Source organism: Dipodomys merriami, unplaced genomic scaffold (genome assembly GCF_024711535.1).
Source record: "Dipodomys merriami isolate MVZ:Mamm:240054 unplaced genomic scaffold, mDipMer1.0.p SCAF_39, whole genome shotgun sequence".
Taxonomy (NCBI): Eukaryota; Metazoa; Chordata; class Mammalia; order Rodentia; family Heteromyidae; genus Dipodomys; species Dipodomys merriami.
In genome coordinates this window covers 12,847,178-12,868,354 of record NW_027205492.1, presented here as the reverse complement: position 1 = coordinate 12,868,354, position 21,177 = coordinate 12,847,178, and the positions used below count along the sequence as shown (strand labels likewise).

The window sequence follows — 21,177 nt, the reverse complement described above, 5'->3', positions numbered from 1 at the left end:
CTCTAGATTCTTCTTCAATTAGAAGTAATGTGAGACACTCACAATGGAGATCGGTAATGGGTCACCCACAGGCAGGGAAGTCTGGGCCTCCTTACTTTCAGTCTGAACTCCCCAAGTAGGAAAGCCAGTTAGATGCGTGGCCTCAGCTTGAGTTGCGCTGGTTGCTTCTCTTGGCTGGCTCAGTGGCTAACACAGTCTATGAAACTCCATTGCGAGAAGGTCACAAGGGCCACAAGGCAAAAAGAGGTAAGAGGGATCCCAGGCTTTCCTAAAACTGACTCCCTCCTTCCCTCTCTACCTGTACCACTCTCAGCCTACGTACTTCCTACACCTTCCCCTGACCTGACCTTCACATATAGTCAGTGTTTAGAGTTTCAGAAAGCCTCATTTCTAATGTGGTACCCAGAGTCCACTAAAACTGAATCCACATAAAAGTAACACCAAAAGCCAGCCTGGACAGGAAAGTCCATGTGACTCTGATCTCCGATAAACCACCAGAAAACCGGAAGTGGCGATATGGCTCAAGTGGTAGAGCATTAGCCTTGAGCTGAAGAGCTGAGGGACAGCGCCTAGGCCCACAGTTCAAATCCCACAACCGACAAAAAAAAAAAAAAGAAAGAAAGAAAGAAAGTAACACCAAAATTTCAAAGGAAATCATGAAAATTAAAGTGCAGCTTTATCTGACTTTATCCTGAAAAATGAGATATACAATTAGCAAACAGTTTAACCAAGAAGCTGGCACATGGTTTTCTTGGGGTGGGTCAAGAGAAGGCAGCAGAAAAATGGAAAGAGGAAGGGTGGGCAAATATATCTATATCTGTATCTACATCTATTTAATGTAGCTGGGTGCCGGTGGCTCACTCCTGTAATCCTAGCAACTCAGGAGGCTATGATCTGAGGATTATGGGTCAAAGCAGCCAGGGCAGTGAAGTCCTTAAGACTCTCGTCCCCAATAAACTACGCAGAAAAGGTTGGAAGGGGCATTGTAGCTCAAGTGATGGAATGCTAGCCTTGAGCACAAAGAGGCTCAGGGACAGCTTCCAGGTCCTGAGTTCAAGCCCCAAGCAGGACAAGCAAAAAAAAAAAAAAAATATATATATATATATATACACATATAAATATATATGTATATATGTGTGTGTATATATGTATATATATACATATATATAGATATATATGTAGATATATATATATGAGAGAGAGAGAATGTATTTGTGAAACTGTTGGGGCTTGAAAATGGAACCAGAAAACATTGGGTATGGGTAGAATTAGAAGAGATGAGGGAGAACAAGAAAGGGGCAACATTGATCAAGATGCTTTGTACTTATAAACTGGTATGTTGAATTGAAACCCCTTGAAAATTTTAATTAGATATATAATAAGCCAGGCACTGGTGGCTCATGCCTGTAATCCTAGCTACTCAGGAGGCTGAGATCTGAGGATCATAGTTCAAAGCCAGCCTGGGCAGGAAAGTCCATGAAACTCTTCTTTTCTTTTCTTTTCTTTTTTTTTGTCATTCATGGGCCTTGAACTCTGGGCCTGGGCACTGCCCCTGCGACTTCAGCAAGCGCCCTACCTCTTGAGCCACAGCGCCACTTCCAGTTTTCTAGTGGTTTATTGGAGATCAGAGTCTCACAAACTTTTCTGCCTGGGTTGGCTCTGAACCATGATCCTCAGATCTCAGCCTCCTGAGTAGCTAGGATTACAGGCATGAGCCATCAGTGCCCAGCTTCCATGAAACTCTTATCTCCAATAAACCACCAGAAAATTGGAAGTGGTGCTGTAGCTCAAGTCGTAGAGCGCTAGCCTTGAGCTGAAGAGCTGAGGGACAGCGCCCAGGCCCAGAGTTCAAGCCTCACGACCAATAATAATAATAATAATAATGACAGTAAGCTTCTAAAATAGACCCTTGATATCCAGGGGGCATGGCCCTGCCCATGTGCAGGACGCATGATTCATTTTTCCCACCGCCCAACTTTCACTGCAGAACTTGCCTTTCAATATGTCTGAAATCTTCACTCTGCCACTTAAACTAAGCACATTATCCTTTACCTCGTGTTTGGGGTTCCATTTGCCATTTGGGAGGTGGATTTTTCACAAAATGAAAGGCAAAGAAATAATCACAGATAACACAGTAATTTAAACACAACTGATGATAACATACAATTAAGAGCTTCTCCATATCAGCTGAGCTGTAAAATGTACTGCAGGAACTTTAATGCATGTGTCTGTGCGTGCATGTGCATCAGTACTGGGGCTTGAAGTCAAGACCTCACACTGTCACTCGGCCATGTCTGCTCAAGGCTGGTGCTCTACCACTTGAGTCATGCCTTTACTTTCAGCTTTCTGATTAATTGGAGATCAGCACCTCAGATTTTTCTACCTAGGCTGGCCTCAAACTGTAAGCCTCAGATCCAGCCTGCTGATTAAGTAGGATTATAGGCATGGGCCACTAAAACCAGCTTTAAGATCTCCTTTTGAAATTCCATTTGATTTATTAATTTATTGTGCTGTGCTTGAACAAAACATATGTAATTTATGAGTAACATGTAATTACTGAATATGCATATATATGTATATCCATGGCAATGCATGTGTACTTATGTATACTATTTAAAACCTTAGATTAAAATTGCTGCGGCTAATTCCTATTGCACAGACAACCTCACCTCTGGAATCAATTAGCAGACTTTGGGGAGTCCTTAGGACTTACAGATGTCTTTTAAGAATTAGTAGATTTAGCATGTATTGGAGGAGGAGAAGCCCCTCCTCCAGTACAGCAGCAATATCAAGTTGTATGTAGAGTGGATTTGTGAAGAAGCTAATTCTAACCAAAAAAAAATAAAAAAAAATTTTTTTCTTCTACAATGTTCACTGCAACACAAACACACCTCTCAGAACAAATGTGTGGGGGTCCCCCTGACCAAACAGCTCCCAGAAGGTACCACCACACAGACGCTGCACCTGCAGAGTCAGATACCACAGGCTCAGGGGCTTAATCCCTGGAGGCCGGCACCCCACCACACACAGAGGGAAAATCCAGGTGGTGATTGCACTGTTGACTTGAGCTGTGAATGGGGATCCTCGCCAGACCCCTGTGTTTAATGACTGGTTAGGATGCCTTGCAGAATTCAAGAAACATTTTCAAGTTTATTATAAAGAATATTGAGGAAGTGGAACTCTGCCTCAAAGTGGTAGAGGGTTAGCCTTGAGCAAAACAGCTCAGCCCCACAACTAATAAAAAATTTAAATAAAATTTAAAAGAAATTAAAATTTAAAAATTGCTGTTTAAGATTTTCAGAGCTCAGCTGAGCATAGACAGCTGAAACAGTAGAAAGCAAAACCATGGATAAGTAGGTGGATGATTCTATACCACACAGATACAAAACAGAAATGTTAAGTCAAGTAATAATGGAACTGGTGAAAGGTATAAGGATAAAAAAGGATTAAAATTGAGTTAACAAGTCAAGTTTAGAAATCAAAGGCGCCTTGGCAGCTCCAGTTTCACCTGCTGGGCCTAGCTCTGTGACCTGCTAACATGGAACCTCACACTGGTTCTTCTTCAAATGCCAACCCTGGCCTGACACCCCCTTCCCCAGCTCTTACCCCATCCCCAACCCCTCCTCCTCTATGGGCCAGGAAGAGGCCCCACCCTCCATCTTCCATAGCTCTGGTTCTCTGGACTCTGGGACACATGCCTTCCTTTGATAATACTCTGGAGTTTCTGCTCCCTAGTAGGAGAGGATATGGGACATTCTTCCTTCCAGAAACAGAGCTTGGGCAGGATCCCAACCAGAAAGAATGCCCAGAAAGTTGGGAGGGGAAGGAAGGTGGGCAGGCTCCATTACTGTGTCAGTCTTAACAGCCAGTTACCTAATTTCAAACCAAGTTAATGACCTGCTATGATTTCTCTTTTTCTTTGAGAGGCACTCTGAGTAACCCAGTGCCCAAGGCTGTAGAGACCACCCACTCACTTCCTCTGGGTCTCAGGTAGAGCTCCCAGCGACAATCCCTACAAAAGCTCTGCTCTCCAAAACGCAACTGTCCTTTCAAGCAATCCGGATCTGTCACTCCAGAGGTAGAACTCCACTCACAGGGATCTGGTTGTGCACTGAGAAAGGCGAACCAGTGTCCGCTGCATGACTTTCAAGCACAGACATCTTGAACTAGGGGGCAGAATCACATTCTCTAAAATAAAGAGTTAAGAATGCTGGACGGTGAGCAAGCACAGAGCTCCAGGAATAGCAGGGACAGGCTGTTCTGTGCTGATGGCTCCTCATCCAGTGTTTTCAACACCAGGAACATTAACCTGGCATCTTAATCAAGGCTAAGGCACCCTCTGCAACCCTTAAAGCTTTACTTCACTCCATGGACGGTGGGCATTCTTCAAAAACACATATCCAACGAACCGCAAATGGCACTTATCGACTCCCTAACCATACTGTTTCCGTCCTGTCTAATTTTTTGTGGATTTTTTTTTCCATATAGAGGACTTTGGCTATTCTTTTTAATCCTCCTTCTTGGTTTTTAACATTCAAGCAAGCTGAGAATGAACATGAGGTAATACTTCTAAGTAACAGGATATGGAGATTTTCCTCCATCCATAACCATGAAGTGACAAACTGAGGGTGTGAGGTTGGGGGGTAAGGGGGTGCGGGGTGGGGAGCCCGACCCTGAAGCTGTGTCGGGCCCTTTGTCTACGGGGCGAGACTCCTCCGAGTACAGTCCCCGGTGCCTCCCGGGCCCGGGGACCACGGGCAGGGGCCCGGCCCGCGGAGCCCCGTCGGGCGGAGGGCGAGCAAGGAGCCGGAGGTGGCCGGCCGCCCCGCTCTCCGGGACCGTGGGCCTCGCCGTACACGAGCGTCGAGAGCCCCGACCCGGGCCTTGGCAGGACCTGGGCCAGAGGGGGAGGAGGCCGGGCCGTCGGGGCCACACGGCGCAGCCGGGGACTCCGGGCCCTGGGTCGGCAACCAGGGTCACCATCTCTGGGGCACACACCTGGCGAGTGACTTGGCTGACCTGGATTGAGACGGGGGGGGAGGGGGGGGAGGAACTTTCTAGCAAGACGCCAAGGAAAATGTGCTCGGGAGAACCCCACCGAGGCCACCCAGGTCGGCGGCCCTAGGGGGCAACGCCGGGGCCGCCCAGACGCCCGGCGCCTGCGCAGCGCAACCCCAGAGCCGCGCCGGAGCGGGGCGCCAGCGCGAGGGGCGGGGCCTCGCTGCGCCGCGCGCGAGGGGCGGGGCTCGGTTGCGCCACGCGCGGGAGACGAAGTTTAGTTGCGCCGCGCTAGGGGGCGTGGCCTGTCTGCGCCGAGGGGCGGGGCCGGCTCCGAGCTGGGCCGGGACAGGGCGTGGAGGCCACACGTCGGGACGTCCTCGCGCCGAGTCCGACGGCGCCTGCGCGCTGCGCAGCCGGCAAGGGGGCGGGGCAGGCGTACTTCCGCGCCTCGCTGTCCCCTAGCGCCGCCGGACGTCGCTCAGGCCTTCGGCACCATGAAGATCTGGACTTCGGAGCATGTCTTTGAGTAAGTGTGGGCACCTTTGGGGAGTTCCCGGCGTCGGCCCGGGGAGAAGGGCCGGGCCGAGCCCGCGGCCCCCCCCCCCGGGGGCGGGCCAAGGTCACGACCCCGCGACCCGACCATTGAGCCGGTCCGACGGGAGGCCCCGCCCCCTCGGGGGTCGAGGGGCGTCGCGGAGCACGCGGTCCTCGGCGGAAACTGAGGTGGACACTTCCGGTCTGGCTGGTGCTGCTGGGGCCGCACCCCGGGGCCTCCAGGCCGGGCGCGGGGGGGGGTCGCCCGGGGCCTCCAGGCCGGGCGCGGCGTCTCCCCCGAGGAAGGACCTTGTTGGAACCCGGGTTTGCGGCGGGCCGGGCCCCCCACCCATCAATCAGGATGGACGCTGGTCGGCTTGACCCGAGGGCGGACACGCGCCTGGCGCCCGGGGCTCCACGCTGGCCCCGCAGCCTGTGACCTTGGTTTCCTGCTCTTCTCAGAGCTGGGAGACGGTCAGGGCCTCTCCGTGAGAGGTCTCTGGCCGCAGCTCCACGACACCTTCGTGTGGTAATGGAAACAGACCTTAAGCCGGTGGCGATGTTGGTGATCAACCTGTGTCTTGGAGACCCACGGTTTCACATGCGGAAGAACCGTAGACGTAGCAGCTGAATCTTTTTTTGCTCCCACGAAGTGGTTGCCCCCTTGTTCCAGGACTCTTTTTTTGATAAATCTTCTCTGAAATGAAAAACCACTTGCTCATAAACACTGCTGTGGTTTACGTTTGAGGCACTTGTGCTCTCTTCCAGTCATCTTGTTAATGTTGCCGTACTGTTTGAGTTCTTACGGCCTTGTAGTATGTTTTAGTTCAGAAGTTTTGAGTTTTAAAATGTGTTTCTGGGGCAATTTCAAGAGTTGTCACCAGTCATTTGTGTCTCACACGCGTAATCCTAGCTATTCAGGAAGCAGAGATCTGAGGATTGAGATTTGAAGCCAGCCTGGACAGAAAAGTCTTATTTCCAATTAACCACAAAAGGCTGGAAATGAAGTGATGGCTCAAGTGGCAGAGCACACACCTTGAGTGAAAAAGCGAAGCAAAAGCACAAGTCCCTGAGTTCAACACCCCTCCCCCAAGTTATCAACATTTTTTTCCATAGTAGACCACACTGAGGGCCTGCTAGAAAGAACATGAGTGTTAGAACCAGAAGGAAGTTTTGCTTATAACTGTCTGGGATTGAAGAGAGACCCTAAATCAATCTTTCTGGTGTTTTCTAACCTGGTCACATCCTTCACTTGTTGGTTCAGCACCAGGGATACTGTCCTCAGGTCTCTTCCAGGTTTGGTTGCTTCACAAGATGTCCTGTTCTTAGAACTCCCTGGGCTTCTCTAACCCACTTCACTCCCTTCCCAATTGTTCTGCCTCTTCTCTTCTAACCCTCAGTGTACATCGTTAATTGCTTATTGGCCTACATCACATTTCATCAAGGATCTTGATCTCTGTGCCCCAGATCTTTGATGAAGAGATGGGCATACTTACATTAGTGCTGCCTCACCCCTGGAAAGGAACCCCGGTCTCCCAATAGTCTGGACTGTGAAAGCAGAGTCCCATCTGACATACATTGCTGGCATCCAGAGCTGTGCCCTGAGCTCCAATCTCTTGCACTTCAGAGCCTTATTCGGGGGCTACCTGAACACCTGACCTCAGTTCCCATATGTGCAAAGGCAGAGGGCTTCCAGGCCCACCTGCATCCCTGCAGCTTCACATCTGTGAAGAGCGCCTTCTCCCAGGGCCTTCTCTCCCAGCTTCCCACGTCAGGACACTGCTCTCCAGCAGCAGCTGAGTCACCATCGCGTCCCACCCAGCTTTGATCTTCGGGCACTTCCTCTTGAGGCCACACCTGTGGTTGGCCATCAGTTGAAGTCAGTGTTGATTCCTTCCACGGGCATCAGTGCAGTGGATGCTGGGCCCTGGGATCCAGACGGCTTACTTTTTAACTAAGTCCAGATCCTCTTGCTACCTCAATGGTGTGAACAGTGTCCCCCACTCATTTGATAGGGGAGGAAACTGGACAGGTCAGTAAGTCTCAGACAGATCCTTTGGTATGGTGTTGAATGACTTCTGGTGGCAGATCTTTTTGCATTAATTACATTAGCGCATTTAAAAGTAATTACTTGGAGAGCACGGTCATAGTCTTAGTAGGCATCACTTGAAGTTTTTGAGCTCCTCATGTTCACAGAGCAAGCTCCATGAAGCAGAGTCCATGTTGTCAAACAGTGCATAACTACTCATGCTGATTTGTTAGAGAATGAAGAAAGAAACCGGCAGAGGCCAGAGGCCACACCCTGTGACTACATAGATTGGGAAGGGTTGGTTGGGTTTTCATTTTACACAGTTACCCTGGTAACAATCAGAGTGTTTGGTCTGTATCACGTCTATTTGTGGGGATTGTTTAGATTTATGAAGCTGTTCCACCCACACACCTGCATTGATTGCTGAATAAGGTTGAGATTAAAACCAGAGGTTCATTTATGTAATATTGTAGAGAAAATGAAGACGACATTCAGAATCATGTCACTGCCTGTTTAGGGCTCTGAGAAGTTAATGGAGTTGAGATTTTTCTTCTGTTGACAAGATGTAGTTGTCAGTCTGAGTTCTCTGAGAAGTTGAAATAGATTAATGCCTTCTTGTTTTGCTTTTAGAAAAAAAAACCTGTGAGCTGTGAGATTTGTATCAACTGATAAAGCTGGAAACATCTTCTCCAGGTCCTATCTTCCTTGTAGATGAAGGCAAGAGCATAGTTCAATAGAGTAGAAGGGACAGGGTCATGTTGTAGGTGGATTGAGCACCTGTCATGCTGTGCTCACAGGTCTTTTGCCCATGTCTTCATCCACAGAGGTGAGGAGAGCTCACGTGTGCACACACCTCCATCCACAGAGGTGAGGAGAGCTCACGTGTGCACACGCCTCCATCCACAGAGGTGAGGGGAGCTCACGTGTGCACATGCCTCCATCCACAGAGGTGAGGGGAGCTCACGTGTGCACACACCTCCATCCACAGAGGTGAGGAGAGCTCACGTGTGCACACACCTCCATCCACAGAGGTGAGGAGAGGTCACGTGTGCACACACCTCCATCCACAGAGGTGAGGAGAGCTCACGTGTTCACGCCTCCATCCACAGAGGTGAGGAGAGCTCACGTGTGCACACGCCTCCATCCACAGAGGTGAGGAGAGTTCACATGTGCACACGCCTCCATCCACAGAGGTGAGGAGAGCTCACGTGTGCACACGCCTCCATCCACAGAGGTGAGGGGAGCTCACGTGTGCACACACCTATATCCACAGAGGTGAGGAGAGCTCACGTGTGCACACGCCTCCATCCACAGAGGTGAGGAGAGCTCACATGTGCACACGCCTCCATCCACAGAGGTGAGGAGAGCTCACGTGTGCACACGCCTATATCCACAGAGGTGAGGAGAGGTCACGTGTGCACACGCCTCCATCCACAGAGGTGAGGAGAGCTTATGTGTGCACACGCCTATATCCACAGAGGTGAGGGGAGCTCACGTGTTCACACACCTCCATCCACAGAGGTGAGGAGAGCTCACGTGTGCACACGCCTATATCCACAGAGGTGAGGGGAGCTCATGTGTGCACACACCTCCATCCACAGAGGTGAGGAGAGCTCACGTGTGCACACGCCTATATCCACAGAGGTGAGGAGAGGTCACGTGTGCACACGCCTCCATCCACAGAGGTGAGGAGAGCTTATGTGTGCACACGCCTATATCCACAGAGGTGAGGAGAGCTCACGTGTGCACACGCCTCCATCCACAGAGGTGAGGAGAGTTCACGTGTGCACACGCCTCTATCCACAGAGGTGAGGAGAGCTCACGTGTGCACACGCCTCCATCCATAGAGGTGAGGGGAGCTCACGTGTGCACACGCCTCCATCCACAGAGGTGAGGAGAGGTCACGTGTGCACACGCCTCCATCCATAGAGGTGAGGAGAGTTCACGTGTGCACACGCCTCTATCCACAGAGGTGAGGAGAGCTCATGTGTGCACACGCCTCCATCCACAGAGGTGAGGAGAGCTCACGTGTGCACACGCCTCCATCCACAGAGGTGAGGAGAGGTCACGTGTGCACACGCCTCCATCCACAGAGGTGAGGAGAGCTCACGTGTGCACACGCCTCCATCCACAGAGGTGAGGAGAGGTCACGTGTGCACACGCCTCCATCCACAGAGGTGAGGAGAGCTCACGTGTGCACACACCTCCATCCACAGAGGTGAGGGGAGCTCACGTGTGCACACGCCTATATCCACAGAGGTGAGGGGAGCTCATGTGTGCACATGCCTCCATCCACAGAGGTGAGGGGAGCTCACGTGTGCACACACCTCCATCCACAGAGGTGAGGAGAGTTCACGTGTGCACACGCCTCTATCCACAGAGGTGAGGAGAGCTCACGTGTGCACACGCCTCCATCCATAGAGGTGAGGGGAGCTCACGTGTGCACACGCCTCCATCCACAGAGGTGAGGAGAGCTCACGTGTGCACACGCCTATATCCACAGAGGTGAGGAGAGCTCACGTGTGCACACACCTCCATCCACAGAGGTGAGGAGAGCTCACGTGTGCACACACCTCCATCCACAGAGGTGAGGGGAGCTCACGTGTGCACACGCCTATATCCACAGAGGTGAGGAGAGCTCACGTGTGCACACGCCTCCATCCACAGAGGTGAGGAGAGCTCACGTGTGCACACGCCTATATCCACAGAGGTGAGGGGAGCTCATGTGTGCACATGCCTCTATCCACAGAGGTGAGGGGAGCTCATGTGTGCACACACCTATATCCACAGAGGTGAGGAGAGCTCACGTGTGCACACGCCTCCATCCACAGAGGTGAGGGGAGCTCACGGACCTCACACTTGCCCTCTTGAACACATGGCTTTGCTTTCTTAAGAAAAGAAGGATGCTCTAAGTTCTCCAGTGATGTGGTCTTGTCAGCACTTCAGTCCTAGGTGTGAGCGAGTGCTTACTGTGCTAAGAGATTATAAAAACCAATATGTGAGAGAGCAGAAAGACATTTGATTATGCTGAGCAAACTTTAACAAGCAAGAATCATTTCTCTGGGAACAATGGATGTCAACTGGACAGGCTTCTGTTAGCCTTAAACTAACAAGACTTTTAAATTAAAGCAATAGTGCTTTCTGTCTTCTTGTAATGTCTGCACAAATTGGTAGGGTCTGCGAGTTCCTTTCCTCTTCCTGACTTCACAGCACTGCGGTAGCATAGTCAGGAGCACAGGCACACCCCGCCCGCTGGCAGTCAGTAGAACACATTTCTCAAGGATGTTTTTGTGAAGCAGTGGCTCTTGGTTACATGTGAATGTGGATGATGTACATAGGAAAGGTATCCATTTTGGTGCAGGAAAAATGCGTAAGTCTGTGCACATTAAAAATGTCGATTGAGCTGGGCACCAGTGCTCTCACATCTGTAATCCTAGCTACTCAGGAGGCTGCAATTTAAGAATCATGGTTCAGAGCCAGCTGGGGCAGGAAAATCTGTAAGCCTTTTATCTCCAATAAACTCCTCAGAAAAAGCTGAAAGTGGCACTGTGGCTCAAGTGGTACAGCACTAGCCTTGAGCAAAAGAAGCTCAGGGACCACACCTTGGCCCTGCGTTCAAGGCCCAGGACCAGTACACACACAAATGTTGGTTGAGCTCCCCAAATCAGTCAGTGTTTCAGAAAGTAATTTTCCCTAAGTAAAAAGTAATTAAGTTCCTATTGTAAAGAGCTGTTTGATGGGTTATAGACATTGTCAGCTTCCCATGCGTATTTTTAACCGTGTGACTCTTGGCACTTGTTGATAGTCACCCGTGGGAAACCGTGACAACAGCTGCGATGCAGAAGTACCCCAACCCCATGAACCCGAGTGTCGTGGGCGTGGATGTGCTGGACCGACATGTGGACCCCTCCGGGAAGCTGCACAGCCACAGACTCCTCAGCACCGAGTGGGGGCTGCCTTCCATGGTGAAGTCTGTAAGTGGGCCCCACTCCCCTCGAAATGTGACTGCGGTAGAGCCGTGTTCTACACCACATTATACTTTCAAATAGGTGGTGGGAGCCGATTCCGAATGTCATTTTTGCATCAGTTCAAATTGTATTATAATAAACTTGAGTTATGAGCGTATAATGAATTGGAAATATTATTACAGTCTTCATGAAGGCACCCGATAAAACCTTCTGAAGGAAGCCAGCTCCTGCTCTATGTCTAAAAGCAATTATTCTTGCCCTGCTTTGCCAGCAACTTGAGACCAGTACCAAGAGCTGGAAGTAACATCTGCCGGTCACTGCTGGGTGCCAGTTGCTGGTCAGCAGTAGGCCAGGTTCATTAAGATAAGGAGGATGTTCCCAGAATCACTGCTGTTGCCTTTACACCGTGTGTAGTATTCTCCTGAGTGTTTAGAAACACTTCTATTCAGTTACAAACAAGTAGGCTTTGGTGAGCCACTTTAACCATCAAGAAACTAGAATGCCAGCTCATCAGTGTGAGCAAATGGCCTAGAGTTCCATGGAGGGTTTCTGCGGAGACAGGTCCACTCAGCACTGACGTGGCCTCCTCTGTGTGACCAGGGCATTGGACAGTGGGAGCGCAGAAAGGAGCAGGACCAGCCAGGCCAGGAAGTGACTCTGGGTGCTGTCGGGCGCATCGTCCTCCACGAAGCCAGGGCTGTTCTTGTAGGCCTTGTGCCTGGGACTGCCTGACATGCTGCCACATGTTCTTGAGTTCTCCGTTTTCTGGGTGTCATGTCTCCCCACATTTTCTGATTTCCGTATTTGCGCACCATGCATTGCATGCACACATCTCCAGTGGCTTGACTCCTAATGGCTTCTGGGAAAGGTTTTTTGTGTGTGGCATGTGGCAGCCTGCTGTCATCCATGCTGTGTGGGTTCCTGTTGCCCTCTGCTCGGTCATTTTCTGGACCTTTGTTTCCTCCTGTATTTTGTAAGACAGATCTTTGATTAAGATAATTATAACACATTTGTACCTTCAAATGCAGTATTCACCCACTTTCCTGCTCTGACTGCTAATTCTAATTCTGAATGTTTCACTTAGATTATTGGTGCAGCAAGAACCAAGACGTACGTGCAAGAGCATTCTGTAGTTGACCCTGTGGAGAAAACAATGGAGCTCAAGTCTACCAATGTAAGCCCTGGTTCTTTTTATTTCCATTTTGAACCGTTTGGCTATGTTTTTCATCCTTAAATAGAAGGTGAATGAACATAGACTTAATGTAGAAACCCTGTACCTAGGGTTGGGAATATGGCTCAGTGGTACAGTGTTTGCCTAGCATGCATGAAGCCCTGGGTTCGATTCCTCAGTACTACATAAACAGAAAAGGCTGGAAGTATCTCTGTGGCTCAAGTGATAGAGCACTAGCCTTGAGCAATGAAGCTGGATGACAATGCCCAGGCCCTGAGTTAAAGCCCCACAATAGACAAAGAGGAAGGAAGGAAAGGAAGAGATGGAAGGGAGGAAAGGAAGGAAGAAAAGAAGGAACCCAGTACCTACAGATGAGAGGTGTGTCCCATCCACTTCCTGGGCCTGACTGCTGCTTCCTCAAGTCTAGTACTAAATAAACCAAAGTCAGGACCCCACACACATTGTCATTACACCCTTCTGAAATTGATTTGAATAAAAAACAGATAGTGGAAGTGAAATTAAGGTGCTTTCAGAGTAGTCGCAAGATAGTTTATTTCTAGTTTTGTGTGTTTAGAAAGATGTGTGTGTGTGTTCATTTGGGAAGTGATTTGCATCATTGTTTCAGGAATAATAAGCCTTTTTTCTCCTCATCCTGTAGATTTCGTTTACAAACATGGTTTCTGTAGACGAGAGACTAGTGTACAAACCACATCCTCAGGACCCAGAAAAGTAAGTCGCACATGTTAAACACATTTGTTTCATGGGTGTTTTGATTTTCTCCATCAAGTATCTGTAAAAATATAGACATTGGGTGGGCTGAAACTGTGATGTGTTTTGTACCAGAACCATTTTGACTCAAGAAGCCATCATCACGGTGAAAGGGGTGAGCCTCAGCAGTTACCTGGAGGGGCTTATGGCCAGCACCATCTCCTCCAATGCTAACAAGGTGAGTGTTTGCTGTCCAGCCCCTGCTTCGTTTTCCAAAGTGCTTGTGCTGAATGTGTTTGTTCTTTTCAGCATTCTTAGCCCCCTGCAGCCAGCAGCCAGAGAGCTTTAGGCAGGTCCTTGAACAGGCACATCCGGGCTCCTGTGCCAGCACTCTTACCACCCTTTCAACCTGGGGCATTTAAGCTCGCCTTTGTGTGCCTCCGTTCCCCATCCATGCCAGAGGACGATGGAAGTGAGGTAACACGTGACAGCCTGTGTCTCAGGGCCCAGCATGGAGGACGTGCCTGGCGATGCGTACCTGTGAACCCTTGTTTGAAATGCCGTTTCTTCACGTGTCCTTTTCTAGCCACTATCCTGGTGAAATTTGCTTTCATGGTCAGAGTCAGAGTCACACTTCCCATTTCCTCAAGAAGCAGTTTTTGCCCATTGAGAAATCGCTCCCATTGACCAAGCATGAATTAAAGCTTAGGACTGGGAATGTGGCTTAGTGATATAGTACGAGCCATGAGCAAAGAAGCTCGGGGACAGTGCCCTGAGCTGAATCCCCAGGACCAGCAATGTAGGGAAAATGTAGGGAAAGAGATGTCCAGTGGGCTGGTTTTCACCATGTCTGCTGTGGTGAGTCAAGGATATTCATGAATACTTTTCTCTGTGTCAGGCAGAGCACTAGGCTAGACCGGGGCCTGCAGGAGCAAAACACAAGTATCCCTTCCTTGGAGAACTAAGGAAGGACACAATAATCACAAGAAGTCCTTAGGAGAGGAAAACTATAGGCAGCTACAGTGCTTAATGCTTGGTGTGTGATACTTGAAGTCTGTGAGTACTTGAAGGGGGAAGAGGGTGGATTGTAAGGATTATACCATGGAAAAGCATTCAGGAGGAGGAACGGCATGTGCAAGGGCCCTCAAACAAGAAGCGTCAGGAAGGAAGGGGTGAGCATAGAGTCAGGGACCAAGTCCTTCAGAGGCTTACCCATAGTTTTATTTTACAATGTAGACATCATCAAAAGAAAAGGAGTCTGACCACTATAATCATGAAATAATAAGACATCCTGTCATTTAATTGTGGATGCCTTTAAGAACATCTTTTGCATACAAAATAAAAATCAGTTTATGGATCAAGCCATTTGATATTTGGTAAATAATACAAGACAAGAAAAAGAACAAAAGGGATCTGTGGGCCCTCCTGAGGTTTCATTGTGCCCAGAGCTACCTGGGACTTCCTGGTGTGTCATTTATGTCGTACACACCTTTGCTCTTCCTCCCTAACAATCACCGTGTTGGATTTTAAAGGGCCGAGAAGCAATGGAATGGGTAATACACAAATTGAATGCTGAGATTGAAGAACTGGCAGCTTCGGCCAGAGGAAGTGTGAGGACCCCGATGGCGGCGGCGGCCTTTGTGGAGAAATGACAGTGAGCCTTGTCCACAGCACCGGGGCCCGGGGCCTCCAAGCTGACCGCATATTTATTTGTTATTTAAAAAACATACAACTATTTTAGGCAGAACTTTTTTTCAAATGAGCTGGATGGAGTAAGGCTGTGTGACTTCTGATCCAAACAAAGAAACGCAGGGCTTCTAAGTGATGGGAGATTTCTGAGGTGAGGGTGACTGGGAACGACTGCCTGGATTTTGAGAGTTCCAGTATTTATGGGGAAATTTAAGTCTTTAAGTATTTGGTATTGACACTGACTCTGCTTAAAGAGATTCTACAGCTTTTCAGACATTGGAGCTCATCCTGGCACTGGACCAACCCCAGGGCAGAGCCGAGCCTTGCCACCCTACACGCCCACAGCTGCCATGCACGAACCACTATGGCCTGCAGGAGGAAACTCACTTCAAAAGGAGAAACTGTATAGTTTTAAAAGACATTCATTTATATAAAGTAACATGCTCTGCTAAAAACCACAGTGTTTTGGTTTGGTATTTAAATGATATTTTTGGAGTGAAAATTAGCACTAAAGTAATATGGCTCTAACAATATTACTTTATTGTATTAAAGAGTACTGTATTGATTTGCCAAAGTTTTGTAACTTAGTAAAGGTATTGCCTTCCTTGGCCTTGTACTTTATGACTTAGCATGCTGTGCCGTGGGCTGGTTATATTAACTGAAAAAAATAAAAGTCGTTGCCTGAGTTTGCAGCACTCTTAAAACAGAACAGCTCTTCACGTCTCCTAGCATCTCTCATTTGCCTAACTTATAAATTGCCATGTGTCATAATCATGGTTTTGTAATTGCTAAGGCATGATATGTCAGGTTATTTGAATATAATTACTTTTTGAGGTAATTGTGACCACAAAACATCTTTTTTTACATGAAGAGCTGTACATCATCATTTGAAATTACTCAAATGATGTCTTGATCTGAAGCATAAATTCCGGTACTTCATGTTTTAATGACATGGTGCCAACTGCAGAGCGAGGGGGCGTGGGGAAAGAGAGAGAGAGAACTGTGACCATAGTCATCAAGTGGGTGAGTGGATGGCACCGCAGGTTCAGTGCAGCGAATCCTTACTTTAGACGGACACCAAGAGTGGGTGTCCAGTGGAAATCAGTACATGTGTTTCATTTTGTCTTTTGTAGCTACCAATTATCAACCACTAAACGGTGTCTTTGATACTTATAATTGTTGCATACACTTTTTGTTAAAAGGTGATTAGCTTTTCCTTTTATTTTACAGGACTTAACGCGATCAACTTCTAGTCGGGTTTCCTATAGACTAATTCATATATGAACAAAAACCACAGAAACAATATCCCAAACCTTTTTAACATTAGTATTTTTCTACTTAAAATAATGCTTAGCTTAAGAACTCTTAGGTATTTGTAAGAGATTAAGCCCGGTAAGATTGCTGATTACTTTTGTAACCTGTGATGGATTTTACCAATGAACTAACATTTCATCTAAATAAAATATTGCCTAAATAGAGTTTTAAGAGATGGCTTGTACAGTTTCTGTGAATTGTGCCTGCTCGGGAGAGGCGCGGCCGCCTCGCGGCCTCCGGGTCCGGCCTCCCGGCCTCTGGGTCTGGTCCCCGCCCGTCCCGGCCCGTCCCGTCTCCGCGCCGGCTGCAGCCGCCAACTCTCAGCCCCCCCCCCCCTCATCCTCGCCGCGGCCCGGGGCGTGGCCGGGCGGCGGGCCGGGCCGGGTGCCAGCCCTTTCCGGTCAGTGAGAAGCCCTCTCCGGACTTCCACCTCCTACTCCAGGGGGGCCGATGGGACCCCGGCGCGGGGCGGCGCGGCCTCCACGTGGGCGCCGGGCGCCGCCCAGGCCGCTGAGCTGCGCTTCCGGCCGGGCCTCTCCGCGGGGCGCTACGGGAAGCCGCGCGGTTCAGGCCACGGAGGCGCAGGGCAGCTCCGCCCGGACCGGGCCGAGCCCCAGGCCACGCCCCGCCCCCTGGCTCGGGTGGGGGGCGGAGCTAGAAGCTCCGACTGGTATGTCCGCGCGCTCCGCCCCTTCCGCTCCCCAGGCCCGAGCTTCCGGCTGTTGGACCGCCCCGCTGATCCCGGCGCTGCCGTTCCGCGATTCGACCCGACGCGCCTCGCCCTCAGGACATCATGGTGGCGTACTGGCGACAGGCTGGACTCAGGTAGGCCTGAGCCTCCCGAGGGAAGCGCGCCCGGGCGCGGCGGGTCGGGCCTGCGCAGGCCGGACCCGCCACCCGCGGGCTCCCCGGGGCTCGGGTGCCGCCGCCAAGATGGCGTCGCCATGGCCAAGGTGCACCGGCTTCGGGGTCACGGGGTCACGGGCCTCAGGTGCCAGCAAAGCCGCCGGCGCTCGTGATCTTGAGTTCCGCATCCTAACGTGACAGCACCACACACCTGACTTGGGACACGGAGGGGCCCGGCCGCCCGAGCCAGCCACTGGTGGCACTGGGCCTTTTGACCCAAACGTGGAGGCCGAGTCTTTGATGAGGATTCTTACTTTATAGTTTCCTCGTTCATTAATTCTCATTCGCTTCGCACTTCCTTATCGCAAAAATGGGTGCAAGCTCTGCAGGGGACCCGTTTACCTTTGCCCAGGCGGCACCCCTCGTTAGGGGCCGGATGGTGCAGACATTCCTGTCTGCAGGCTTGAACCACCGCCCCCGAGCTGCACATGTGCTGAGGACAAGCAAAAAGTTTGTGACTTAGATGATCGTGCCAATAATACACATAATTGTTAAGCCCTCTGTTATGGTATCCGGGCATTTTCACGCTTCTGGGTCCTCTTCCCAGACACCTGCTGAGCACATCTTGTTATCCCCTTACTCTGTTGTTTTTACAGGTGAATAAACAAGCTGCAAAGGTTGAACAGCCTGAAGGTCACCCAGTTAGGAGTGGATACCGGCCTTGGAACCCTTACCTCTGACTCCCAAAAACAAATTGTCAAACATGAGAAATAGACATCCCTCCCTTCTTCCTGTTTTCAAAAAGTGTGAAAAGTGGTCTGACATCTTTCAGGGAAATAAGATGTTGATGGAAGTCCCATGTACCAAACAGGAAGCAGGCGTTTGGGTATTATGCTAGAATTGATGTTCTCCTGGGCCTTTTTAGCTTCATTTAGAAACCTTGATTAGGAAGTGTTTACGGTAACAGATTTATAAGACAAAGTCCAATATCCCAGAAAATCCTTTAAACTGTCAAAGAGAAGTGATTAATTCAACAGTTTTTTTTCCTCTTCTAATTATATTTAAACCTTACCTCCTCATAAGAATAGAATAAAGGGGGGAAAAAATGAAGTAGAGAAATGAGAAGAATTCATTTATGTTAAAGCCTCCTGAACATTTTGGTCTTGTCTCCTGAGCTGTGAATTTGGGGTGGTTTTTTTTTTTTTTTAATGTATCCTTTTATTTTTAATATGCCTTGAAAAGATAAGACATACTACAAAAGAAAATCATGATTACCTTCCCAAACACCAATTAATACTTGAACATTCTAATGTTTTTCTTTGTTTAGATTCTCTTGGGCATTTTTCACGTTTAAATCCGATTCTACAATTTCATACAAGCAAACTAAAAAGTGTAAAAAGAAAAGTAAAAGAACAATAATAGAACCATCTGATGGGTATTTCGTAATTAACACTCTATTCTCTCTTGTTTTTCTCAGCTACATCCGGTACTCCCAGATCTGTGCAAAAGCCGTGAGGGATGCACTAAAGACAGAGTTCAAAGCAAATGCCGAGAAGACAGCTGGCAGTAGCGTAAAAATTGTGAAAGTGAAGAAGGAATAATGAGTAAGTTACTGATTTATTTAGAAGAATTGTACCTTAAATTTTAAAGCACCATAAAAACCAAAGTAATTTTAGTTTGAGGTTCTGCTGGTGTTTTCATCAATCAGTGGTTCTGAAGTTAAGCTATAGAGGTAATAATTCAAGGCACTCCAGTGACAGAAGTGCTAAGGCATGATAAAAGAAAGCCCTTTCTATCCCTAACAAGCAAAAATAATTGGCACATTGATTTTCAGTTCATTTAGCAATGCTTAGGTAGAGAGCTGTCTTATTTTAATTGAACCTGTTTCATTTGTCTGCCCAAAATCAAATAATTAGGAGGATAAACTCCTCACTTTGGTAATTGCTGCTGAAGTTACATAACCATTCAGAAGCATGAAAAAATAGTTTTTTGTGTGTGTTTTTATTTTCCCCACATCTGCTAATGTCCTCACAAATCAGCTCTTCTGGAACATAAGGGCGCAAAGTACAGGCAAGGGTCCTGCTAGTCTATCAGGCGGTAAGATCTGCCAGACCCTGCAGTGAATGCTGTGTTACTGAACTGATTGTGCTTCAAGAGCGTTGGGTTCATTTTAGTTCTGCAGAGATGTTGGTGATGTAAAGTTACATTGTCATGAAGTAAAATGACAGTTATGTACAATTGGTAAATTTAGACATTTTTGCTCTAAATGTGATCTCCCAGCTCCTTTCTTGACACTGTTATTTCAAAGATAAGCAAGGCAAATTACCAGAGATGTTTTTCAGGTTTAATTTTCCTGATTTGCTCTTTAAAAGCTTCAGACCTGCAGCATCACTGTAATGTGATAAATATTAGTCTTCTGGCAGCTTATGGTTATGAGCAGTTTTATTTATTGGAATTGTCTCCCATAAGCACTTTTTGTTTTCATTTTGAATTAGTAAATATTTTATTACAAGCCTGAAGATAGGGTGTTTTGAATTTAGTCCTTTTTCTAGGTGCTCTCTGTCTGGTCTCATAATTTGGAATAAGGAGGCCTGGTTTTATGGCAGGTTCTTCAGTTTCAACAGTAAGCTAACTGAGAGCAATGTCTCTTGAGTCTATCTGCAGCAGCACCTGCGCTGGGCTGCTGTTCACTTTGCCAGGGCCTTGGGGTGGAAAGTCACAGTCCCCTCCCTCCTGCAGATTAAACCTTAGCCCCGCTCCATATGTCTGCAACAGTGGGGACCCCACCCCATTAGCACAGGGAGACTTGGTCTTTCTGTCTTTGTAGGAATGGTTTTACTCAACAGGAAAGTGCCTGTTCTTCTAAAGCTGTGCACTCCTACAGTGGCCAAGGCTCACCTCCTCCCCAGTGAATCGCAGCCCCAGTTACATTGCAGCTCACTCTAAGGAAGTTGTCCTGCACTTGACAGATGTTTAAGGAAACTGGAAGAATGGCTAGCAACTGTTGCCTTTTTTTTTTCCTCCTAGAACCTGGTTAAAGCATGAAACACTACTTTTCAAGGTGAAGACTTATGGGCACATGTTATGGCAGATTGAAATTACCTCACTTCATGGGAGAAAAATAACTCTTGTTCGTAAATTGACAATGTCAATAAATTCATTCATGGTTCACCATTACTGTTGATTTTTGGTTTCTGTTGGAACTTTTGTTTGTTTTTTTTTTTGTTTTTTGTTTTTGGTCAGTCTTGGGACTTGAACTCAGGGCCTGGGTGCTGTCCCTCAGCTCTTCATCTCAAGGCAAGCGCTCTACCACTTGAGCCACAGTGCCACTTCCAGTTTTCTGGTGGTTAATTGGAATAAGAGTCTCACAGACTTTTCTGCCCAGCTGGCTTTCAACTGTGATCCTCAGATCTCAGCCTCCTGAGTAGCTAGGATGACAGCCGTGAGCCACCAGCACCCGGCTACCCAGCTCTGTTGAGCCTTTTTTTTGGTGTGGGGCTCAAACTCTGGGCCTGGGCACTGTCCCTGAGCTCTTCAGCTCAAGGCTAGCGCTCTACCACTTGAGCCACAGCACCACTTCCAGCTTTTTCTGTTTATGTGGTGCTGAGGAATCGAACCCAGGGCCTTATGCATGTAAAGCAAGCACTCTACCACCGAGCCACCTTCCCAACCCTGTTGGGACTTTTTAAAGGAGCTATCTGTACCACTTGTATGCTTCTGAACCAAGACTTCTTAAAAGAGGGAAAACTAGGACTGGAGGTGTACCTCCAGTGATAGAGGGCCAGCCTATTAGGTGCAGAGGCCTGAGTGGCCTGAGTTCAATCCCCAGTACATCCAAAAAGAAGGGAAGGGATGGGAAGAGGGATCTGTAACATTTAATGGCCAAATGGATTACAAGAACATCACTTTATCTCAAA

At 48.5% G+C, this 21,177-nt stretch overlaps 2 protein-coding genes across 2 annotated transcripts; both read left to right on the top strand.

The window, feature by feature from the left end:
- The first annotated feature begins 5,393 nt into the window (after positions 1-5,393).
- Positions 5,394-16,578, top strand: Prelid3b (PRELI domain containing 3B). Its single transcript, XM_069990087.1, has 6 exons — positions 5,394-5,527; positions 11,370-11,538; positions 12,617-12,706; positions 13,362-13,432; positions 13,547-13,649; positions 14,944-16,578. Exons 1-6 carry the CDS (start codon positions 5,496-5,498, stop codon positions 15,061-15,063), a joined length of 585 nt encoding a protein of 194 aa, XP_069846188.1. The 5' UTR covers positions 5,394-5,495; the 3' UTR covers positions 15,064-16,578.
- A 529-nt stretch (positions 16,579-17,107) lies between these two features.
- Positions 17,108-20,434, top strand: Atp5f1e (ATP synthase F1 subunit epsilon). The gene is made up of 3 exons (XM_069990086.1): positions 17,108-17,239; positions 18,738-18,864; positions 20,288-20,434. Exons 1-2 carry the CDS (start codon positions 17,208-17,210, stop codon positions 18,859-18,861), a joined length of 156 nt encoding a protein of 51 aa, XP_069846187.1. The 5' UTR covers positions 17,108-17,207; the 3' UTR covers positions 18,862-18,864; positions 20,288-20,434.
- Positions 20,435-21,177: the final 743 nt, after the last annotated feature.

What these genes read in the sequence shown, in the direction of transcription:
- Prelid3b (XM_069990087.1), top strand. Translation starts at nt 5,496, where the DNA reads ATGAAGATCTGGACTTCGGAGCATGTCTTTGA. An exon ending in TGGAGCTCAAGTCTACCAAT is followed by an intron (nt 12,707 to 13,361) that starts GTAAGCCCTGGT and finishes CTCATCCTGTAG; the next exon opens with ATTTCGTTTACAAACATGGT. An exon ending in CATCCTCAGGACCCAGAAAA is followed by an intron (nt 13,433 to 13,546) that starts GTAAGTCGCACA and finishes GTTTTGTACCAG; the next exon opens with AACCATTTTGACTCAAGAAG.
- Atp5f1e (XM_069990086.1), top strand. Translation starts at nt 17,208, where the DNA reads ATGGTGGCGTACTGGCGACAGGCTGGACTCAG. An exon ending in TGGCGACAGGCTGGACTCAG is followed by an intron (nt 17,240 to 18,737) that starts GTAGGCCTGAGC and finishes TGTTTTTCTCAG; the next exon opens with CTACATCCGGTACTCCCAGA.